Raw genomic sequence first — 18,308 nt, forward strand, 5'->3', positions numbered from 1 at the left:
ACAAGCCGCCGTTGACCCCCGCGACTGGCGGTAAACTTACTGGATGGAACTCGTGAAATGTGCACCGTGTTGCTACCGGGCTGCTGTGGAGGGATTTCCTGGGTCTCGGCAGAGCGGCGTCCACGGCTCCCGTCTGCCGGTTTTCTCGCCTCGTCCCCCCCCCCTCCTCCGGCTGGCCGTTGCGTGCGGTCCGGCCCGGCCCGGCCCGGCACCGCTGCGGTAGCGTTGGTTCGGGTTCTGCGGGTCTACCAGACCGAGCGAGCAGCGCGAGGCGAGCGGGCGGGCGGGCAGACAGACCGGTCTAACGGCTACGGCTCCCGTCTGCAGGGTCTGGAACCACCGGTCACCCGTCGCTCTCCCGGTCGGAGCGCGTTATTTCACCTCTCCGGAGCGGCTCCGACCTCCAAAGCCGCTCGGTTGTTTTCTGACCTAATTCTCGATTATTTTTTTTAACGGCAGATTTTTTTTTTTTTTTTTTAATGATCAAACGGCGTCATCGTTCAATGCGATGCGTACTGACGTCATTCACCGGCGACTCTCCGCTCGCAGAAAAGAAAAAAAAATCCCCTCTTCGCTTTACAAATAACCACATATTTCCCCACATAAATAGAAACGTGATAAACGTTCGGTGAATTCAGGTCGGACCCGCGCGGGCAGAGGAGGAGGCGCTGCCCCCGCGGCGTGTGGCGCGGAGCCGGGTTCCCGTGTTGACCCGGCGGGCTGCCAGCTTGTCCTCGCATGACCCGGCGGAGCGGGACGAGGAGCCACTTCAGGACAAGCCCGGCTCTGTTTACACGTTTGCCCTCAGCGCAGGCGGCAAAACGCTGCGGTCCCGTGGACGTCCACCGATGACTATTCTATTAATGCATATTCTGAATTAAAAAAAAAAAAAAAAAAGTCGTTTACATTTGGCCTTTATTTAAGCCTTTTTTTTTTTTCTTGGAAGTTTTTTCATTGGGAGGTATGCCACCCAATGGTCAAACTACAACTTGCATAAGAGGTGGAAACACGATTTTTAATAAAAATCGTGGGCCAAACCCGGCCTGCACGATGCTCCAGTCCAGCCCAGGAAACAATCAAGCACATTGTAAATAACCATGTCCTCACTGCAAACAAAACATGCAATGGTTACAGGGTTTTTGCACAATTCACTGTATTTTGCACCATAAAGAATCATTAAAATTGCAGGCAATATTTGTTACCGTTTGGTTGTGGGAAAACTTTTTTTTAACTTGGCATTTAATTTAATTATTATAGTACCATTTTTACCAGTCTGGCCCACTCAAGATGCAACACCTGAACTAAATGCTTTAGATTCCAAATACTCACAAACCAAATTCCAAAAAAATCCCAGCTGTGATTAACAGTGATTAAAATTATCTAATGTAGTTTACTATACTGACTGCCTTGAAACATGCAAATACTGTAAATATCAACTTTGAATACATTTAGTATTTTTATAGATTTTAATATTGGAAGTTTTTTTTTTTTTTGAGGCTGCTGAAAACATGAATTTCCTTTGGGATTAATATATCTATCTTATCAACATTTAGTCATTAGCTCAAATCCATATTGAATGATTCTGTAAAAAAAATGTTTCAGGCAAATTTATCGTATGATCATATTGTGATTATTAGAATTAATTGTGTCCTAGGAAATTGTATAATTTTTCTTGGTGGACAGGGAACACCTATTCCACATCACAAGGTCAGGTCACCAGTCCAACATAAGGACACACGTTTATTGAAAATTAAAGAAATCTCCTGGTTCCTGTAAATCCCACCTCCCAAGCAAAAGGTGTTTTAATGTGGAGTCCACATGAGCTTAAAACAAAGTGACAGGACTGCTCTCATATGGTGTATGTTCATTCATATGTTGTATGTTAATTCATGAACTTATTCACATGTAAAATCGGTGGGTGATCCTTTTTTTAATGACGTCACTTGCATTTTCTCAGTCAGCGTGATGAAGAAAAGCCACTCGGTGTTTCTGAGGTCAACCACAAGTGACACTACGACAATATTTGACCAAAGTTGTAGTCGAACAGGAAATGAAAGTGAAGACAACTTAAAAATCCCGCCGACATTCTCTCACAGACAATCAGAATCATCAGAAGGCAGCGAAGCAAAGACGGCTCAATTAAACGCAAATGTTAAAAAGCTGTAGCGTTTCATATTCCTACGGTTTTCCACTGTGATGAAGTCTGTACTTCACAGTACAATGAATAGAAAACCCATTTAATTAAATATATAAAGGCTCATACAAAGTTGTAGCTAAAGAACAAATATAAGTGAATGTGGATTTCTAAAAAATAGAGCAAGTTTTTAAAAATATTTACAGAACCGACAAGATAAAAAGATAAAAAAGTCACATTTTCCTGTTAGCAGAAGTCTTCGATCTCTTTGTCCAACTCCTAATGACACAAAAAGAAGAAAAGAGCAGATTAACGATGGTAAGACTTTGCTAACCAACCATGAAAGTAACATCAAATAGAAATAAGAGCTAAGTGGGTGTGGAAATGTTGGTCAATTGCCATGCCGACCTGAAGTAGTGCAGTTTTGTTGTAGTCATGTCTGTGTCTGTAGACACTCTGGCAGAGCAGAGCGTAGAGCTTCTCCAGCCGATACACTTCGTATCCTTCAGTTTTTACAACTACTCCCTCCAGCAGCGCCTGAACAAACAACATATGGATCATTGGTAAAACATCCTTCTTGCTCAGTTTCACCATCAACCACATGCAGCGAAAAAATAAGGCGGTCGATGACTTCACCCACAGACGCATGAAAAACTAAATTTTCATTTATAAAGAACTTTTCATGCAAGCTGGTACAATTCAAAACACGTCAACACAAGATGACGCAAAACAAAAAGGCAATTAATAGAAATATCAGCCCATAGAGAATATTTTTTTAAAAAAAGCAACAAAACAAGATAAACAAAGGCTATTTAGGTCCAATGAAGATGAAATTGGGCTGAATGTTGCGTCTGAGCGAAAATGAGTTTGGCACCACTGAAATGATGAATTAATATGAAAAACAAAACTATTATTAAAAACCAGATAAAGCTGAAGTCACAGCACAAAACGCAGTGAGAGGAAATGACAATAAAATGGATTAAAACATGAAATGAACAAACTCAAATTAAAAAAAAGAATGTAAAAATGACTTTACAGAAATAAATAAGTATTGGAAAAAAATCAGATACACAACAAAAGGCTCAGTTAAAAAATGTCACGATGTTTGGAACCCTTTCCTTGCCTATTTTCAAAAGATGGATGCGGTTGAAATTGTACAACTGTATACTTATAATTTGTAAGGAAAGCCTACTGTAGATCAGTTAATTACACTACAATTTTTGTGTGCATTTTGATGTATTTTATTGGCAGTGATTATTGTCAGTATTATTATTGTATTTGTGTTTCCGTTCAACCCATCTGGCTTGTTGTTTCATTGTTGTTATATGTTGACTGTGGGGTTCGGGGAGGGAAGAAAAGAGGGAACAATTCTAGGTGATTTCCAATGTAACATTGTTTAACTGAATTTTGAATAAACAAACCTTGGTAAAAAAAAAAAAAAAAAAAAAAGTAAAAGTTGTTTTTTTTATAAAGAAAATGAACCTTCCATTAATTAAAAGCCGTCACAAAGAGGCAAGTCTTAATGGACAGCGTCACAAACCTTTAATTTGTCTTTGTCCACAACCAGTGGAGGAGTTTCCTGGTCCAGAAGCAGCAGAGCTTTGTCCACGTCGACGCCCTGCTGCTGCAGCGCGGCGTTCTTCAGGGCCCGGGTCATTCGCCTCGCGCCTCGCTCTGAAACACAATTCACACGCCGTAAGAGAAAACTCCGCTGCATTCCCCCCCGAGGCCAAAGGTGAAGCTCGTGGAGACGTTTCTCTCCGTTCTCAATAAAAGCTTCACGTGAAACGGCCGGCGAGGCGCGAGGCTCGTCCAACCTGTTCCTGCGTCCTCCTCGATGGGCTCGGCGGGGGCGTCCGGCTCGGCCTCCCGCTCCGCCTCGCCGTCTCCTGCAGTGTGACAGTGTCGGGCTCCTCCTCGCTCCGTCAGGTTGTCCTTGTCAACGCTCTCTGAAGTTTCCACTTTCTCTTCACGTCTCTGCCGCCGCTGCTGGTTTTCCTCTGAACGCCGCGCGTCCGCTTCCTCCACAGCTTCTTCTTCTTCTTCTGCTCCTGTCTGCTCGCTGGCATCTTCTGCTTCCTTCGTTTCCCAGACCTCCTCCTCAGCGGCTGCTCGTCTCCCCTCTCTCCCCTCGTCCTCTCGATCGCCACGGTCGAGGCCAGGACTGCCTCGCGGGGCGTCGTCGAGCTCCGCCCGCTCCTCCTCCTCCTCCTCCTCCTCCTCCTCGGCGCCGTCGCCCTCCTCGCGGTCGGCTCCTGCTCCGTTCTCAACCTCGTCCTCGTCTTCTTTGTCAGACTCCAGCTGCGCGGCGTCTCTGGACACGTGAGGAGACGACGGCTTCTTCTTCGGCGGGCAGTGGCCCCTTGACCAGCGGCTATGGCGGCGTTTCTTCTTCTGAGCTGAAAGGGCAGAAAGTAATAAATAGGCACCCGCCGCCATCTTGTAACGGAATTTTAAGTCCTATTTTAATGTAGCGGTCCGCTCACCCGAGTATCTGGTTGCTGTGGCAGAAGAGAAGCCTGTATTGGGAGTGAGTGCCGCGGCGGGCCGAGCTTCCTCTCGCCGTGGCGCCACTTCGCCGAGTTCGGCCTCAGCGGGGGGTTTGGGTTGTTTGGGAAGGACGTGGCAGAAGGAGGGAGCAAACTGAGCCGTGGAGCAACCTGACGCCGGGAGGAAAGATGAAGAGGTGGATGAACTCATGACTCAAAAAACCTGCACAGTGGATTGCTGCTCTGCAGTTAAAGGGAACGCTAATGAATGTTTTCTTTTCATCAGTGTAAAGCTGATAATAATAAATACAGCTCATAAGACAAAACATGTCTAATAACAGAAGTAGGACCTTCTAAGAGATTTTCATGAATTTCAGCTGTAAATCAGAAACCCTGGTGAGTCTGCCGACTCCAATCAGCCAGTGATTCATCAACTGAGTCACTTTCTGGCACGTTTTGTTCGGCAACGTGTGAAAACGGACACGAAATCTTGATCAAGCACCATTGAAACAATCTGGACTCTCACAGACGATCAACAACAATAAAAGATAAAGCAACATCAAGACAATGGATCAAATGCCCAATCGAAAAACCTCATCTATGTAAATGAGCTGGGGCTCTTCTCAAAAGCGGAAAGAGGAATTCAAAACAGCTGGACAGGAAACAAATGACAGTCACTTTTGCACTATGCACCTTTAAACCCCGACAATCAGCTACGCAATTTACAAATAAGCGCAAGTATTTACAATTTCCCCGAGCCGACTCCGTCTGGTGTGTGAAACAACTCCCATGATTTTGTGTTTCCGTCGAGTTAATGAAGCATCAGAAGCAGAACAAACTCCGAGAGGAAATCTAAGCCTCCGATTGGCTGGAAAAACTGCAGTTTTGGTTTGGGCGCAAAGTAAATTTGACGGGTTTAAACAGTTAAAAGGATGAAATCAAACCAGTTGGCAGTGTTATGCATGCGACACGTCAAGAGAGACCTGAACACGCCACTGACCTCTTGTTTTGCGCGACTCTTTGATCTCCTCGCAAATCTGCTCAAAATCCTCGTCCAGCTCATCTTTGATGATCGCGTGGACGGTGTCCTTCAGAGCGCAGGCCCTGTGGCGGATCTGCCGATCTGTAGAAAATAAACACAAGAGCCATTGACTTTCACCGGGGAAATCGGCTAACAAATTAACCGCAGTACTTATAATATCTGTAAAGACGAGGCGTCGGAGCGTCGGCGTACCTGACGGGTCCCTGTCCGGGTTGTACTCCAGGGCGTTCTGCCAGATGAGATCCACGTCTTGAAGGAACTCTTTGACAGTCCCGTACTTATGGAGATCTATCTTAGCGAGGACCGTAGACAGGTCCATCGGCGTCTTGATCACCTCAGCGTAGTCTGGAACCTGAACGCCATGACACAGGTTATAAAGCGCAAAGAGGGATCCCGTGAATGCACGTTCAAACAACAAAGTACGGGTGAAGTAAAAACGGCGCCACAGCGAAGCTCCAGTAAGACGCTTTTAAGCGAGCAAATGTGTGAGGGTCAAAGACGTCAGATCACCTCCTCTAGATCCACGGGCTTTGTGAAAGCCTTGAAGCGTTTATCTTGGGACAGGCGGTTTGCGACGTTGCGGAGGAAGAGGCGCAGCTCCCTGAGGGTGGCCTCCTCCTGCTCCTCCAATCGCTTGATCTCCTCCCGGGTCAGCTGGCGGGGGGGAGGCGCCGGGGCCACTGGAAGCACCTCCAAAGCGTGGAGCGCTGAGGACGGAGAAGCACAGGCGGATGCTTTTAGCCTCGATGTTAGATCAACTGAGAAGGACTACATGACCACGGTGTCGTTTGAACGTCCGTTAATGAAGACATGCATTGTTGTGGTTCGTCTCTCGCACTCGTCCTCGTAGCGTGCCGGCATCTTCTCTTCCCTCCTCCGTCTCCGCGAACGTCGAGTTGAAAGAATGAAAAATCCCCGGCACCAATGGAACTACTGCATCACTCACCGGCTTTCTTCCTGGATGCTGGGGCTTTCGCGGCCTGGTGGAGGAGGAGATCCTCAAAGAAGTCTCTTCTCTCTCGGCTCGTGGGCACCTGGATCTGGAAAACCTCCCCGTACTCCACCCGAAACAACTCCTGCACCTGGAATCGCGCAACAATGAGAACTCGATCCGACTCCGCCCGTTTGATGCCGATGGATCTCCTTCTTCTCGTTTCCCTGCGTACCTCGAGGCTGAGCTGGTCGTAGCGGAGGCTGCAGGTGGCCAGCAGCAGGATGGGAGAGAAGGCAGGGATGGAGCTCAGCAGGCTGGTGAAGGTGGCTCTCAACGCCGGACCCACGGTTTCCCACCACTGTCCGATGTGAGGAATGTAGAGGATGCTGGGGGAGGTCCGCTTGGCTTCCACAAAAATCTGTGACACATTTACAGAGAATTACAACTGTACCCATGACGGTATTTAATGAACAGGTTCATTAATGACAATGCTGGGTGACAAATCCTTTTCATCACCAAGCATCTCGTACAGAATCGTGTCCATAGTGCATGTTTACCCCCCACCGCCCACAGTGTGAGGCGGCGGGGGGCCCATGCACTACGCTTGTTGTAGCAGCCATTTTGGCCAGTGGGGTCGACTTGACACAGACGCACTGAATTTGACAAGGCTGCAAATGGAGATTCGACTCATTCGACAAATCCTCCCGTCTCATTTCATGTACCTGGGCGCAGGTCTCTTCGGGGGCGGCGGCACTGGCGCCGAACAGCACGGCCATGTCCAGCGTGTACACGGTGAACTTCTCCAGGGCGTGGAGGAGGGCGGGGGCCAGGTGGGAGCTCTGGCCCGAGCCCGGCCGGCCCTCCAGCAGCAGCCGGGGCCGGTAGGATGTGGGCTGGCTCAACACGCTCCTGCAAAGCAACGGACGGACGAGGTGATGGGAGGGGTTTTTTTTTGGGGGGGGGGGGGGATTACATCACAGGTGAAGAAAAGATAGAGGCCGGGAGAATAAAGCTTGAAGAATTGGAAGCGTCTTGATTTAAGTCATGGGCGTCAAATACAAGGCCCGTGGACCAAAATCGAAATTTCTTTGACAACGTTAATGTATTTCGCTCCAAAACGTTTAATTAAAATCGGCTTTATGGACACTTATTTCAACAAATGGGCAGATGCCCGGAAACATGGCAGCTGTCAACATTGATATCTAACCTTAGTGACTATGTATGTCGACTTCATTGTCATTATTTGTTTCTCATACATAGTTTTTTTCTTAATATTTGTTTGAAAAGGTTCAGCGTTCAGATTTCTTTGTTCTTAATGTTATGTAAACTAAAACACAAAGAAATTGGTCCCAAAAAAAAAGTTGTCATTATGTTGATATTATGGTCATTTTCAAATATCGGCATTTTCATCACGTATATTAAAAATGAACAAAGGAAAACCTTTGAAGTTGAAATGGACTATTTTACTGGTCTGGCCCCCTCCAGATGAAATGATTCTGTATGTAGCCGCTAAACCGAAATGTGCTTAATAAACAAGAGAGTTGTAACTGAACCTGTTGAAATTGAGGAGGCCGTTCGCCGCGGGGGGTTTCAATTGAGACGTCTGCCCGCCGGAGCAGACGTCGGCGTCCTCCTCCTCACTGTACGTCAGGTCGTCGTCCAGCGCGCTGTGGGCCACATCTGGAAAACACACAGCCGTCACCACTCGTCCTCCCCGAAGCCCCCCCCCCCACAACAAATGAGCGCTTGACGGCACCTTGCTCTCGCTTCCGCTTCAGGCCCTGCTCGGCGTGCGGGAAAACCCGGCTCACCGTGTGGAGGATGTTCTGCAGGGCGGCGCCCAGCAGGGGGCGAATGGCGGGGATCAGGGCCTTGGCTGGCGACACCACCGCCCTACAAGAGAAAAAAAAAAAGAAAATTATAGAAAATCTATATGAGCACATTTACTTCAGCATCAAGTCCACAGAGAGTTTTCCTTGGTATTACCTCTGGGCAGCGGGCACCATCTTGGACATGGCCGACACAAAGTCTCTGTTGGTGATGCTGATGGAGTCGACGTCGAGCACGAGCTTCTGCGACGACGAGTAGATCTGCGGGTAGCGCCGCCGCAGCGCGCACAGCGCCGCCTCCGAACACACGGCCTTGATGTCCGCGCCGCAGTAACCTTCAAGAAAAGCGAGGAGCGGCGGTGAAGACGATGACGAGACGCATTTCGGACGTCGAAAACAACTTGCGTGTATAAAATGTCGAGCCTTCCAATTACAACCACTATGACGAACCTGGAAATTACAGCAGAGGCTCACCTGAACATCTATGCAAGGGGAATAATATTCCTAAAGTGAGGTTCATTTATTGATGGGCTTTTGCAGCTTGTAGCGTTAAAACAGAAAGCTGAATAGATAAATATAATGGTTTTTGTAGGGGTTTTTTTTCCTACTGTATTTATCAAAAACAGGTTCTCAGAGCAAAAATGGCCACTAGAGGGAGCTCATGTACCACAGTTTTCACCTTTCCACATTGTGTGCCTCCAAAAAGAAACGTCAGAGGGAAGCGTGTCTTCAGCCAATACTGGCCGGAGCATTATACCACATTATGATTGTAAAGTTCAAAATCTATAACCAGAACTACACCGTGGACATTCCAGATTTACATACCGACACATTTATCTGCCAGAGCTTCCAGGAAAGTGTCAGAGGGTTGAGGAGTCCACTGCCTGGTGTGGATCTTCAGGATGTCTTTTCTTGCCTATGTGGGGGAAAAAAAGAAGGCAAAAAGCTAATGTTAAAAAAACATTAATAACTTTACACGTTCCCGTAACACCATTGTGCTCTACTCCGATCGTCTTATGTGTTCGTAACGTGCACGTTTCTCACCTCCCTGTCCGGCAGCCCGAAGAGGAACTCCCTGTCAAACCGGCCCGGTCTCCTCAGTGCCGGGTCGATGGAGTCCAGCCTGTTCGTGGCTCCAATCACAACCACCTCCCCTCTGCTGTCCAACCCGTCCATGAGAGCCAGAAGGGTCGACACAATGGAGCTATGGAGAGAAACCGTGGATGTGATTCCCCCTGTAACAATTTCAAAAGGGGGGGGGGGGCGCCCTGCGTTAGATCCAAATTCTCCCTGACCTGTGGATCTGGTCCTGACGGCTGGACCGGACCGGAGCCAGACCGTCAATCTCGTCGAAGAAGATGATGGCTGGACGCATCTGAAAGGCCTGAGAAAAGCGGGAGAGATAGAGAGAGGGGGGGGGGGGGGGGGGGGGCTTGGTTCATGTTTCTCAGGGATCAGTTGAAGTGACGCCGACGTCCGACGGGGTTTTGTCCTCACCTGGTCAAACAGCAGCCGCAGCTGTCGCTCCGACTCTCCCACCCACTTGCTGAGGCAGTCGGCTCCTTTCCTCATGAAGAACGACACCTTCCTGTCCCCCTGGCTGCACTCGTTGGCCAGCGCCCTGGCCACCAGGGTCTTCCCCGTACCCGGGGGGCCGTAGAACAGGCAGCCCCTGAGGACGAGAGAGAGAGAGAGAGAGACACCGGGGATCACGTGGAAGCCCAGAGAGAGAAACGCAGCCGACGGCGAAGTATCGAGCGTCTAACCTGGGTGGCTGTATCCTGAATCGCTCAAAGACTTCTGGGTAGAGCAGAGGGAACACCACCATCTCCTTCAGTGCCGATATGTGTCGGCTCAGACCTCCGATGCTGTCGAAGCGCACCTGGATCAAAAAGGCTCACGTGAACGTCGGAGATATTGTCGACGGTTTATAAAAGCAGGAAACTCCAGCGTGTCCTTGTTGCTCCAGACATGTAGGTTAAGATCAGAGGTGTCAAAGTCATTTTATTTGACCCTGATCTGACCTCTGGAGGGCCGAACAAGTCAAACGTAATATTAAACTGCAGATATGGACAAATGTCAAAGTCTTTCCTTCTCTTGATCCTTTTGTAGCTGCAAGAATTTGCCAGTCTATTCTGAAATTTACATATTAAAGTTACAACACACAAAAAAAAAAACTCTCAGTCACCTGTATCTGGATATTATATTTTTATTCAGGCTTAAAACAATTTGTCATCGTCTGGAAATGTTTTTGAGTTTACGTGTCTAAAATATCAATTCACATAAATTGGACACCTCTATTGTGAAAGGTGTTGCGTTATGTGACTCCCACAGATTGCATTAATTAATTCGGACCAAGGGCGGTTTTGAATGTCATTTTTGCCAATCTAGTGTTTTTAGATCAGCCTTTTTAGATCAGTTTTCATATTTATACTTAAAAAAAAAAAAAAAAAAAAAAAAAAAACACATGGCGGCCCGGATTAGATCTTCTGGCGGGCCGGTTCTGGCCCCCGGGCGACGCTCGTCGGTGCAGAGTGCCGTTTATCACGAAACCTGGTCTTTTGGAACAGGGACTCGCAAACCGTTTCTTCAAGTTGTTACCATTATAAACTTAAGCAACCCTCAACCTTTTACTATTACAAAGAAAAGCTGAAGGAGCCTCATATCAGACTATATATTTTAGTACATCCAGTTCCTTTTCTCTGAGGTTAAACACTTTAGGTTTCGCGCCGTCTCGGGGTGTTTGGTGCCGCTTCAGCTTTTACGTTCAAACTTTCATTCACCAGTTTTACATTTTTTTTTTTTTTTTTTAATGAGTTCAGCTCCAATTTATTAATTCTATGCGACTCTTGTGACCGTTTTTGTTTCTCTTCATCCCGACACTTTTCTCCCTCTGCAAGCTTCACTTTGAGTTTACTGCAGACACTTTTAAATATTTAGTTTGTTTGTAGATTCAAATAAATAATGCTTTTAATGGAAACAATGACACATTATTTCCAAATCATATCAAAAAAAAAAAAGTTACATCCCTTAAAATCTTCAAACGAAACTAACGGGAGTGAAAAAGCAGTTTTGGATTAACAGAGGACTTTTCACTTAAAGGCATAACCGCCATACTTGCATATGTGGCACCGTTTCAAAGTGAAATAATCAGTACGAGAAGAATTACCGACAGGCACAAATTACATTTTATGTGTAGTTTAATTAGACTTTTTAAAAATCTTTTATTTTGAAAACGGCGTGTTCGTCTCACCGTCTTGTCGATGTGCATGGGGTCCACATCGGCCAGGCTCGCTCCGATCTTCATCCGGTCCTTGTGGATCCCCAGTAGGTCCTCTTTCACCAAGTTCATCGGCAGACATCTGCAAGTGAGTGGAAATGCGTTTTTATTGAGGTTTTCAAAAGTTCTCTTCGCCCTCGCAGCACCATGAAGGGTAATCAAGTATCTATCAAGCTTTATTTTATTTTTTTACAGCTTATTTTCAGTACGTAAGACGTTGTTCTGGACGTTCTCACCTGTTGACCGGCCGACTTCTGTTCTTACTCCGCCGCCTCTGGAATTGTTCGTCGTCCGACGACGAGGACGTGGAGTCGCTGCTGTGGATGGCGTGCCTCCTCCTGCAAGACGAAGAAGAAACTCAGCAAACCGACTGGGAAAACAATGCATACGACAATTTATAGTCAATACGGTGAACAGAAAAAGGGGGGAATGTTGAGATAAGTCATCCATCCACAAATCACACAGATCAAATTAAAAGAGTGTGAAACCAACAGCGAAAGATTCAACGTTTCACGTGAAACCGTTTTGGCATTTTCGTTTCAGGAGATCATCTACTCTACATGCGTGGAACGACGACAACAAAGAAACACAATTTCTACATCTTGAAAGTATGTTCAGTAAAACTCATCCTCTCGTGATTTTCATGCCAATCCTACTTAATTTCAGGCTCTCAGGATGAGCATTGTTGCATCTGCTGCTCAAATTAAGCTTCTGTTGAAACAGTGCGACCCCCAGTGGACAAACCAAGAACAACAGGGACTTTTGATCACACTCGACTTTGCGTTTCCAGTATTTGTTCAGCCTGCAGGTCCGAACAGACCCTCGGCATCTATGCTTGATACCGCAAGAAAAAAAACCACTTTCACATCAGGGACACTAACTTAACAAACAAAAACTCTTAATTTTACACTACTTGAGTAAAGGTAAATAAAACATTTTCAAAGAATGATCGGAGTATAGTTATAGATCAAAACTCCACTATCTCCTGTGAACAAAGACAGACAGCCACCAAGAGACACAGTGAAAACACAGAGGAGTGTGGAGAGCTTACCTCTCAGAACCACTCCTGAAGATGGCAACAAGACAATCAGAGAGAGAGAAAAAAACAGAGGGAAGAGAGTTTTGGCGTGAAGTTTTAACATGCAGTGAATCACAAACAGTGGAAGTGTGTGAATGACAAAAAAAATAAAAAGATTCATTTAGGACAAATATATATAAAAAAGAACTGAAAGTTTATCTCGTCCGGCCTCTTTCAGATGTATATATATATATATATGAAATCTTGGAAAAATTAAATCATGATGTGAAGTTTCCAGTAGGGATGCATGATGATTTCAGCACATCGGAATCTGCTGATAAATTAAACATCGGTTTGACACGCTGACGGTCGCATCTGTTTTTTGGGTTTGTTTTTTTTTGGCGCAACCAGCAGGAGCACACAAGGCCATCATGGTATATACAAAGAAAGAAAAAATTACATGTGTCGGGGTGCATGTCCACAAGGGGCATTCTTTGTTGCATGGAAACGCACCTGAATGCATCTAAAAAAAAAAACAACAACTTGTACCTGACGGGGCAGAGCGCAGCGTCTCTCTACAGACTAACCGAGGGACTAAAGCTTTCCGTGAACCGCCACGCGCTGCAGCTCGCCGTTAATGAGTGTCAGTCACACTTCCATCGTATGCAACTTTGCTCCAGTCGACTCGGCTGGATAAATAAGTAACAGTGAGACTAACCTGTGATGGATCAGAGGAAATGATCAATTCTCGCTCCGTTTTTTTTACATGTAGCATTTTAGTGTGTGAGCCCTGAAATGTTTCCGCGTGTCGCCCGGCTTGGTTTCCGGGGGGTGAACCTGATTGGCCAAACGCATCCTGGACTTCAAACCAGACCAACATGGCGGCTCAGTCATAAACTTTCTCTTCCATTTTCCCAAAAACAGCTTGGCAGGAAGTATTTCTGAACACATTTGAGGTGAGAAATAACCTTTGTGCAGCTGCTTAATCTGCCCCTTGCTTTGGTTCCACTAGCGCTCGCTGAGACGGGGTTATGGAAGTTTGTGGAACTCTGGGGCGTTTCGACTTTGGATTGGGTCGGTTGTGGGCAATCTTTTTTTTTTTTTTTATATCAGTGTGTGGGGAAACCGACCTGCTGGTCCTCCGGTTGCCGTAGGGACTCCAGGGCGCCGTGGAGCTGAACCTGAACCTGCGTCTGGCTGGAGACGAGCGGAACATGCTGCTCTTCCTCGTCTTCCTGGGCTCTGACCAAAAACACCAGCGCCGAATCATCAGAAACACACAAAAAACGTATTCAGGAGTTCAACCAGTCGCCAGGTTTCTTTTTAACTGGAGAAATTTTTAAATAGTCTTTCGCAGGCCGAGAGCCGCAGATTTGAAAAGATTCACTACCTTCCTGTGGCTGGTATCGGACCACAGTCTTCCTCTGCCTGAAGTCGTAGCGCCGTTGATTTTCCGCGTCCTCATCCTCGCCGTCCTCGTCTTCTTCCTCCTCCTCCTCGTCCTCACCGTCCTCTCCGTCGTCGTCACCCTCCTCCTCCTCTTCTTCGCCGTCATTCTCATCCTCATCTCCTCCTGCGAAGGAAACGGAAACGATGCAAGACTTTAAGTATATTTCTGAATCAGTAAAATTAGAGCTGCGCTGTGTTGGAGGTCCACTCGGATTTTGGGGTTCACAGCCCGACACCCGACACTTTTGGTTCTGTGCTCGATAAATGAGGCGAAAACAGACCGAATATGTGCAAACCAAGGCTACAAAAACACAATTTCTAAGGTTTTGTTATCACCATCATTAAAACAAAACTACCAGATTACAATACAGTGCCCGGTTTTATTGCTACTTGTTCATTTTGTTCTTTTCTGTAATTCTATGAGATTGTGATTAGGAGACACCAGGCGTCATGGGGGGGGGGCTGTTGCTTTCCTATAGAATACCAGAGTGGTTGGATTGAGTTCTGCTCAGACTCTCTGAATAAACCTTCCCGAGTGACGCCACACGTTTGGCTCTAATCGCACATAGTTCCACGACGCCACAGTCGATCAGAAGATCTGCGTCCATCGTGTGATTGACAAGTTTTCGAAGTCAAGTGGACTGGAAGTCGTGACAGAACACATTCTTTCCCTCGTGGTTCACACGTTTAAGTTCATCGTTGCCCTCCAACAAAGAAAAACAAGGGGGATTCTGCACGAAGGAAATTCAAGGATCGGATAAACAAAAGTACTTGGTGACATTCCTGTTTTACTCTACTTTAAGTTAAACTGTGTTTTTGACTATTTAGGATTTCATTAAAGTAATATTGCTCAATTTTGGGTTAAAGACCCTGGAATGAAGCAAACGTGGTTGAATCATGGAACAAGTTAACATTTTTAAGAACAAATAGCTGGGAAAGTTTTTTGAAAAATATCCTCAAATGTAAAAAGCAAGCGGCAGGTTGCAACAAGAGAACTTTGTGTGGACGGACCAGCGGGTAATTCCCGCGGTGACAAGATGAGGTGACGACCAAACAAGTCAAAAGCTCACCTTGGTTCTCCTCCTCGGCTTCTTTGCTCACCGCCTTGGTCCTCAGTGACCTCCTCATCCTGCCGTTGGCGTACACGCCCAGCTGCTCAGAGGGAAAAACTCGTGTGATTATCTCGCTCACCGCTTCCATGGTTCAAAAACAAATAAAATAAAAAAAAATCAGTTCCTGAACAATCAGACTGCAAAATACGTTTAAAAAAATAATGGCTTCACCTCTTCGTTGACGTCTCGGTCTCTGCTCCGCAGCCTCCGCCGCCTCTTCTGCATGTCGTCCATCTTCTGGAGGACCGCCTCGGCCGTGCTGGGGGGCAACTTCTCAGGTCAGTTTGTCTCCAGATTGAATCACTCGTTTAAAAACAGGCCGCGCGTGTTAAAATACATTCACATATGGTCAAGTTCACTGCCTTCATCTTATTTTGTCAGTGCATTGTGACGCTGAATGACTTGTAATGAATGGCTTCATAGACTGTGTGTGTGTGTGTGTGTGTGTGTGTGTGTGTGGGGGGGGGGGGGGGGGGGGGGGGGGCTGGAGTCAGTTAGCAGACTCACTTGGTGATGAGGCGATCGTAGAGCACCGACTGCTTCCGGGAATCGAGTTTGTATCTGGTGATCCGGGAGCTGCGTCGCACCGAGCCGTGATCTTCCTCTTCCTCCTCCTCCTCCTCTTCCTCAACTTCACGGCTCCTCAGGTTAAAGCGACTCCTCTTGGGGGTGGAGGAGCCCTCCACTTCATCGGGGACGTCGGCGACATCTAAAGGGTGCGAATAGAGAAGAGCCTGTAACACGGACCATCTTAAATCAACTATTTTTTCTTCAAACAGCTGCTCTGCAGCATGGAAGACACGCCTCCTGCTCACCATCAGATGCTTTCCCTTCTTTCTGCAGCCTGGAAGATTTTCTGTGGACACATAGGAGAGACATTTAAGATGAACGTCTAGGTCAGGGGACGACAACGTATTTTTTTTTTAAAAAGGGGCCACATGGGAAATCATAAGCCGACGTCAGTTTTGGTCAATAAGAAAATGATCTTGAGATAAAAAGCAATTTGTGTCACCATTTTTACGAGCTACTGTTGCTCTGCATCACTCATCCAGTAGTTTACTGAAATGCAGACGGTATTTACGTTGGGGTAGGTTATGATTTTGTCAGCGTATATTCATTTATTAGTTTGTATGCGTGTATTTCACCAACATTTTGCAAAAAACTATTCAACCACTGGCATAAATGTATCTACAAAATGTATTCATCATACACCCAGTGCAATAACTGATACAAATCCAGTTTTTTGTGATCTATTGTTGCCAGTTTATCACCGTTTCAGACTCCTGATTAGATCAAACCCGGTACTTTGAAGCGTCGGTTCCACCTTACCTCGTGCAGCAACGTTCAGCCTTGTGTTCGTCCACAGAAGAGCTACTCTTCGGCTCCATGACGGTGAAGGAGGCGTCCAGTTTAACTCTTTGTCTTCGGGTCTTCAGACTGTGAGCGCTGCCCTCCTGCTTCACGTCAGCATGTCCCTGGTAACGCACACATATGAGGAAATTACAAATTCTTGCTTTGACAACGAAGTAATTCAAATCTTTCCCGATTAACCGTATTACTACACAGAGGCACTTCTGAGCAACTCAAGTGGTAAAGTGTGAGATTTGACATCATGCTTTACAATCTTTACATAATAATGAGGAAAATTCTGTAAAATACTATGACAAAGTGAGAGCAATGAAACAATGACTGAACATCCCTCAGGTTTCTTCTCATGGCAGTAGATGCTGTTTCTGTCTGGATGACCTCTGACCTCACAGTCCCTCATATTGTGTTTGTTTTGATCAGCAGAAATTCCTCTTGTAGGGAAAAGATTATCAGCAAAATATCTTCACTTTTGAAAGATTTTTTTTTCAAAAAAAAAAAAAACAATCTACTTTGTAAATACGTTACTCGTGTGTGCATGTCTACAGTTAATTGTGTGTTTAGTTAAAGTAACAGGGTATGAAAGTACGTGCAGCATGAATGGATGAATGAATGAATGAATGAATGAATGAATGAATGAATGAACCAATCAGATCCAACTGTAAACATCAAACACGATCCTTACATTAAACTTTTATTCGATCACATACTTTACCAGACCGTCTCGTAACCCTACGTCTCGTATGAATATTTATATCCACTTAAAACTATAAAATAACGACTGCAATGATGGTAATTGGCAACTGCGCGTGATGCAAATATTCAACAGGCATGCACGTTTGAGTAAAACGCCAGAATAAACGAGATAATCGTATTTAGATCACTTATTAGCAGTTGACGAACACTCGGGTCAGGCGGCGTGCTAGTTAGCTTAGCACGCTACAAACTGCAGCAGAGCGGAGTTTAGTCCGTAGAAATAGGAGTTAACGGAGATTAACGTCACTAATAGCGGGCGTCGGCGTGTTTTGCTCACGTTGGCCATGTTGTGCTCGGGGCTGCTGAAGCTGTCCTCCAGGGCTCTGGCGGACCGGGTGAGGCGCCCCGACCGCGTCTGCGACGCGGGAAGCAGCGACAGAAACTCGGCGCTCCTATCCAACTCCACCGGCCTCCTCTTCGGCGTGGCCGCCGCCGGCTCCGCTCCGCCGCTGCTCCTGCGTAGGATCACCATCTTGACTCCTCAACGACCGCGATCCGATGGAAAAACACGGATATATATCTATTTTTTCCCCCCTTCTTGTTGTTTTTACCGTGAAACGCGCAGCGTGCAGGGTGGCGCCAACATAACATCCACCAGCTGATACGCGCACGAGCTCCTTCACTAAAACCCTTGATTTCTGGCGCCATAAACGTCATCGGAAGTTATGAGGTAACCGGTCAGGAGCTTCCGCCACGGAAGATAGACCCCCGCGGAGAAAGTCTATATACGTGAAGTTAGCCAAGTTATCGAAACTTTATTGTGATTAAATGCATACATCGATAATATTCCTCATATCTGCGTTCGATTATTTGCCCACGAATTCAGTTGAAAACATAAACACGCGGAGGAACACGTGTACGTTCATTCAAAAGGTGTTCCGGTTTGTGTTAGCGCGCGCT

The 18,308-nt window shown here is 46.4% G+C and overlaps 1 protein-coding gene across 1 annotated transcript; it reads right to left on the reverse strand.

Moving 5' to 3' along the window:
- Window positions 1-1,949: 1,949 nt before the first annotated feature.
- atad2 (ATPase family AAA domain containing 2) lies at window positions 1,950-17,986 on the reverse strand. The gene is made up of 29 exons (XM_080501659.1): window positions 17,686-17,986; window positions 16,617-16,762; window positions 16,103-16,143; window positions 15,795-15,996; window positions 15,459-15,546; window positions 15,246-15,327; window positions 14,117-14,299; window positions 13,857-13,968; window positions 11,945-12,046; window positions 11,682-11,790; window positions 10,195-10,310; window positions 9,926-10,100; window positions 9,724-9,812; window positions 9,473-9,632; window positions 9,254-9,344; window positions 8,586-8,763; window positions 8,356-8,492; window positions 8,153-8,279; window positions 7,322-7,508; window positions 6,832-7,017; window positions 6,612-6,747; window positions 6,176-6,372; window positions 5,858-6,017; window positions 5,624-5,746; window positions 4,621-4,794; window positions 3,952-4,533; window positions 3,675-3,808; window positions 2,543-2,671; window positions 1,950-2,413 (listed from the first exon to the last, which is right to left on the reverse strand). Exons 1-29 carry the CDS (start codon window positions 17,878-17,880, stop codon window positions 2,381-2,383), a joined length of 4,374 nt encoding a protein of 1,457 aa, XP_080357785.1. The 5' UTR covers window positions 17,881-17,986; the 3' UTR covers window positions 1,950-2,380.
- Between the last annotated feature and the right edge of the window lie 322 nt (window positions 17,987-18,308).

Source organism: Blennius ocellaris, assembly GCF_963422515.1.
Source record: "Blennius ocellaris genome assembly, chromosome: 8".
Taxonomy (NCBI): Eukaryota; Metazoa; Chordata; class Actinopteri; order Blenniiformes; family Blenniidae; genus Blennius; species Blennius ocellaris.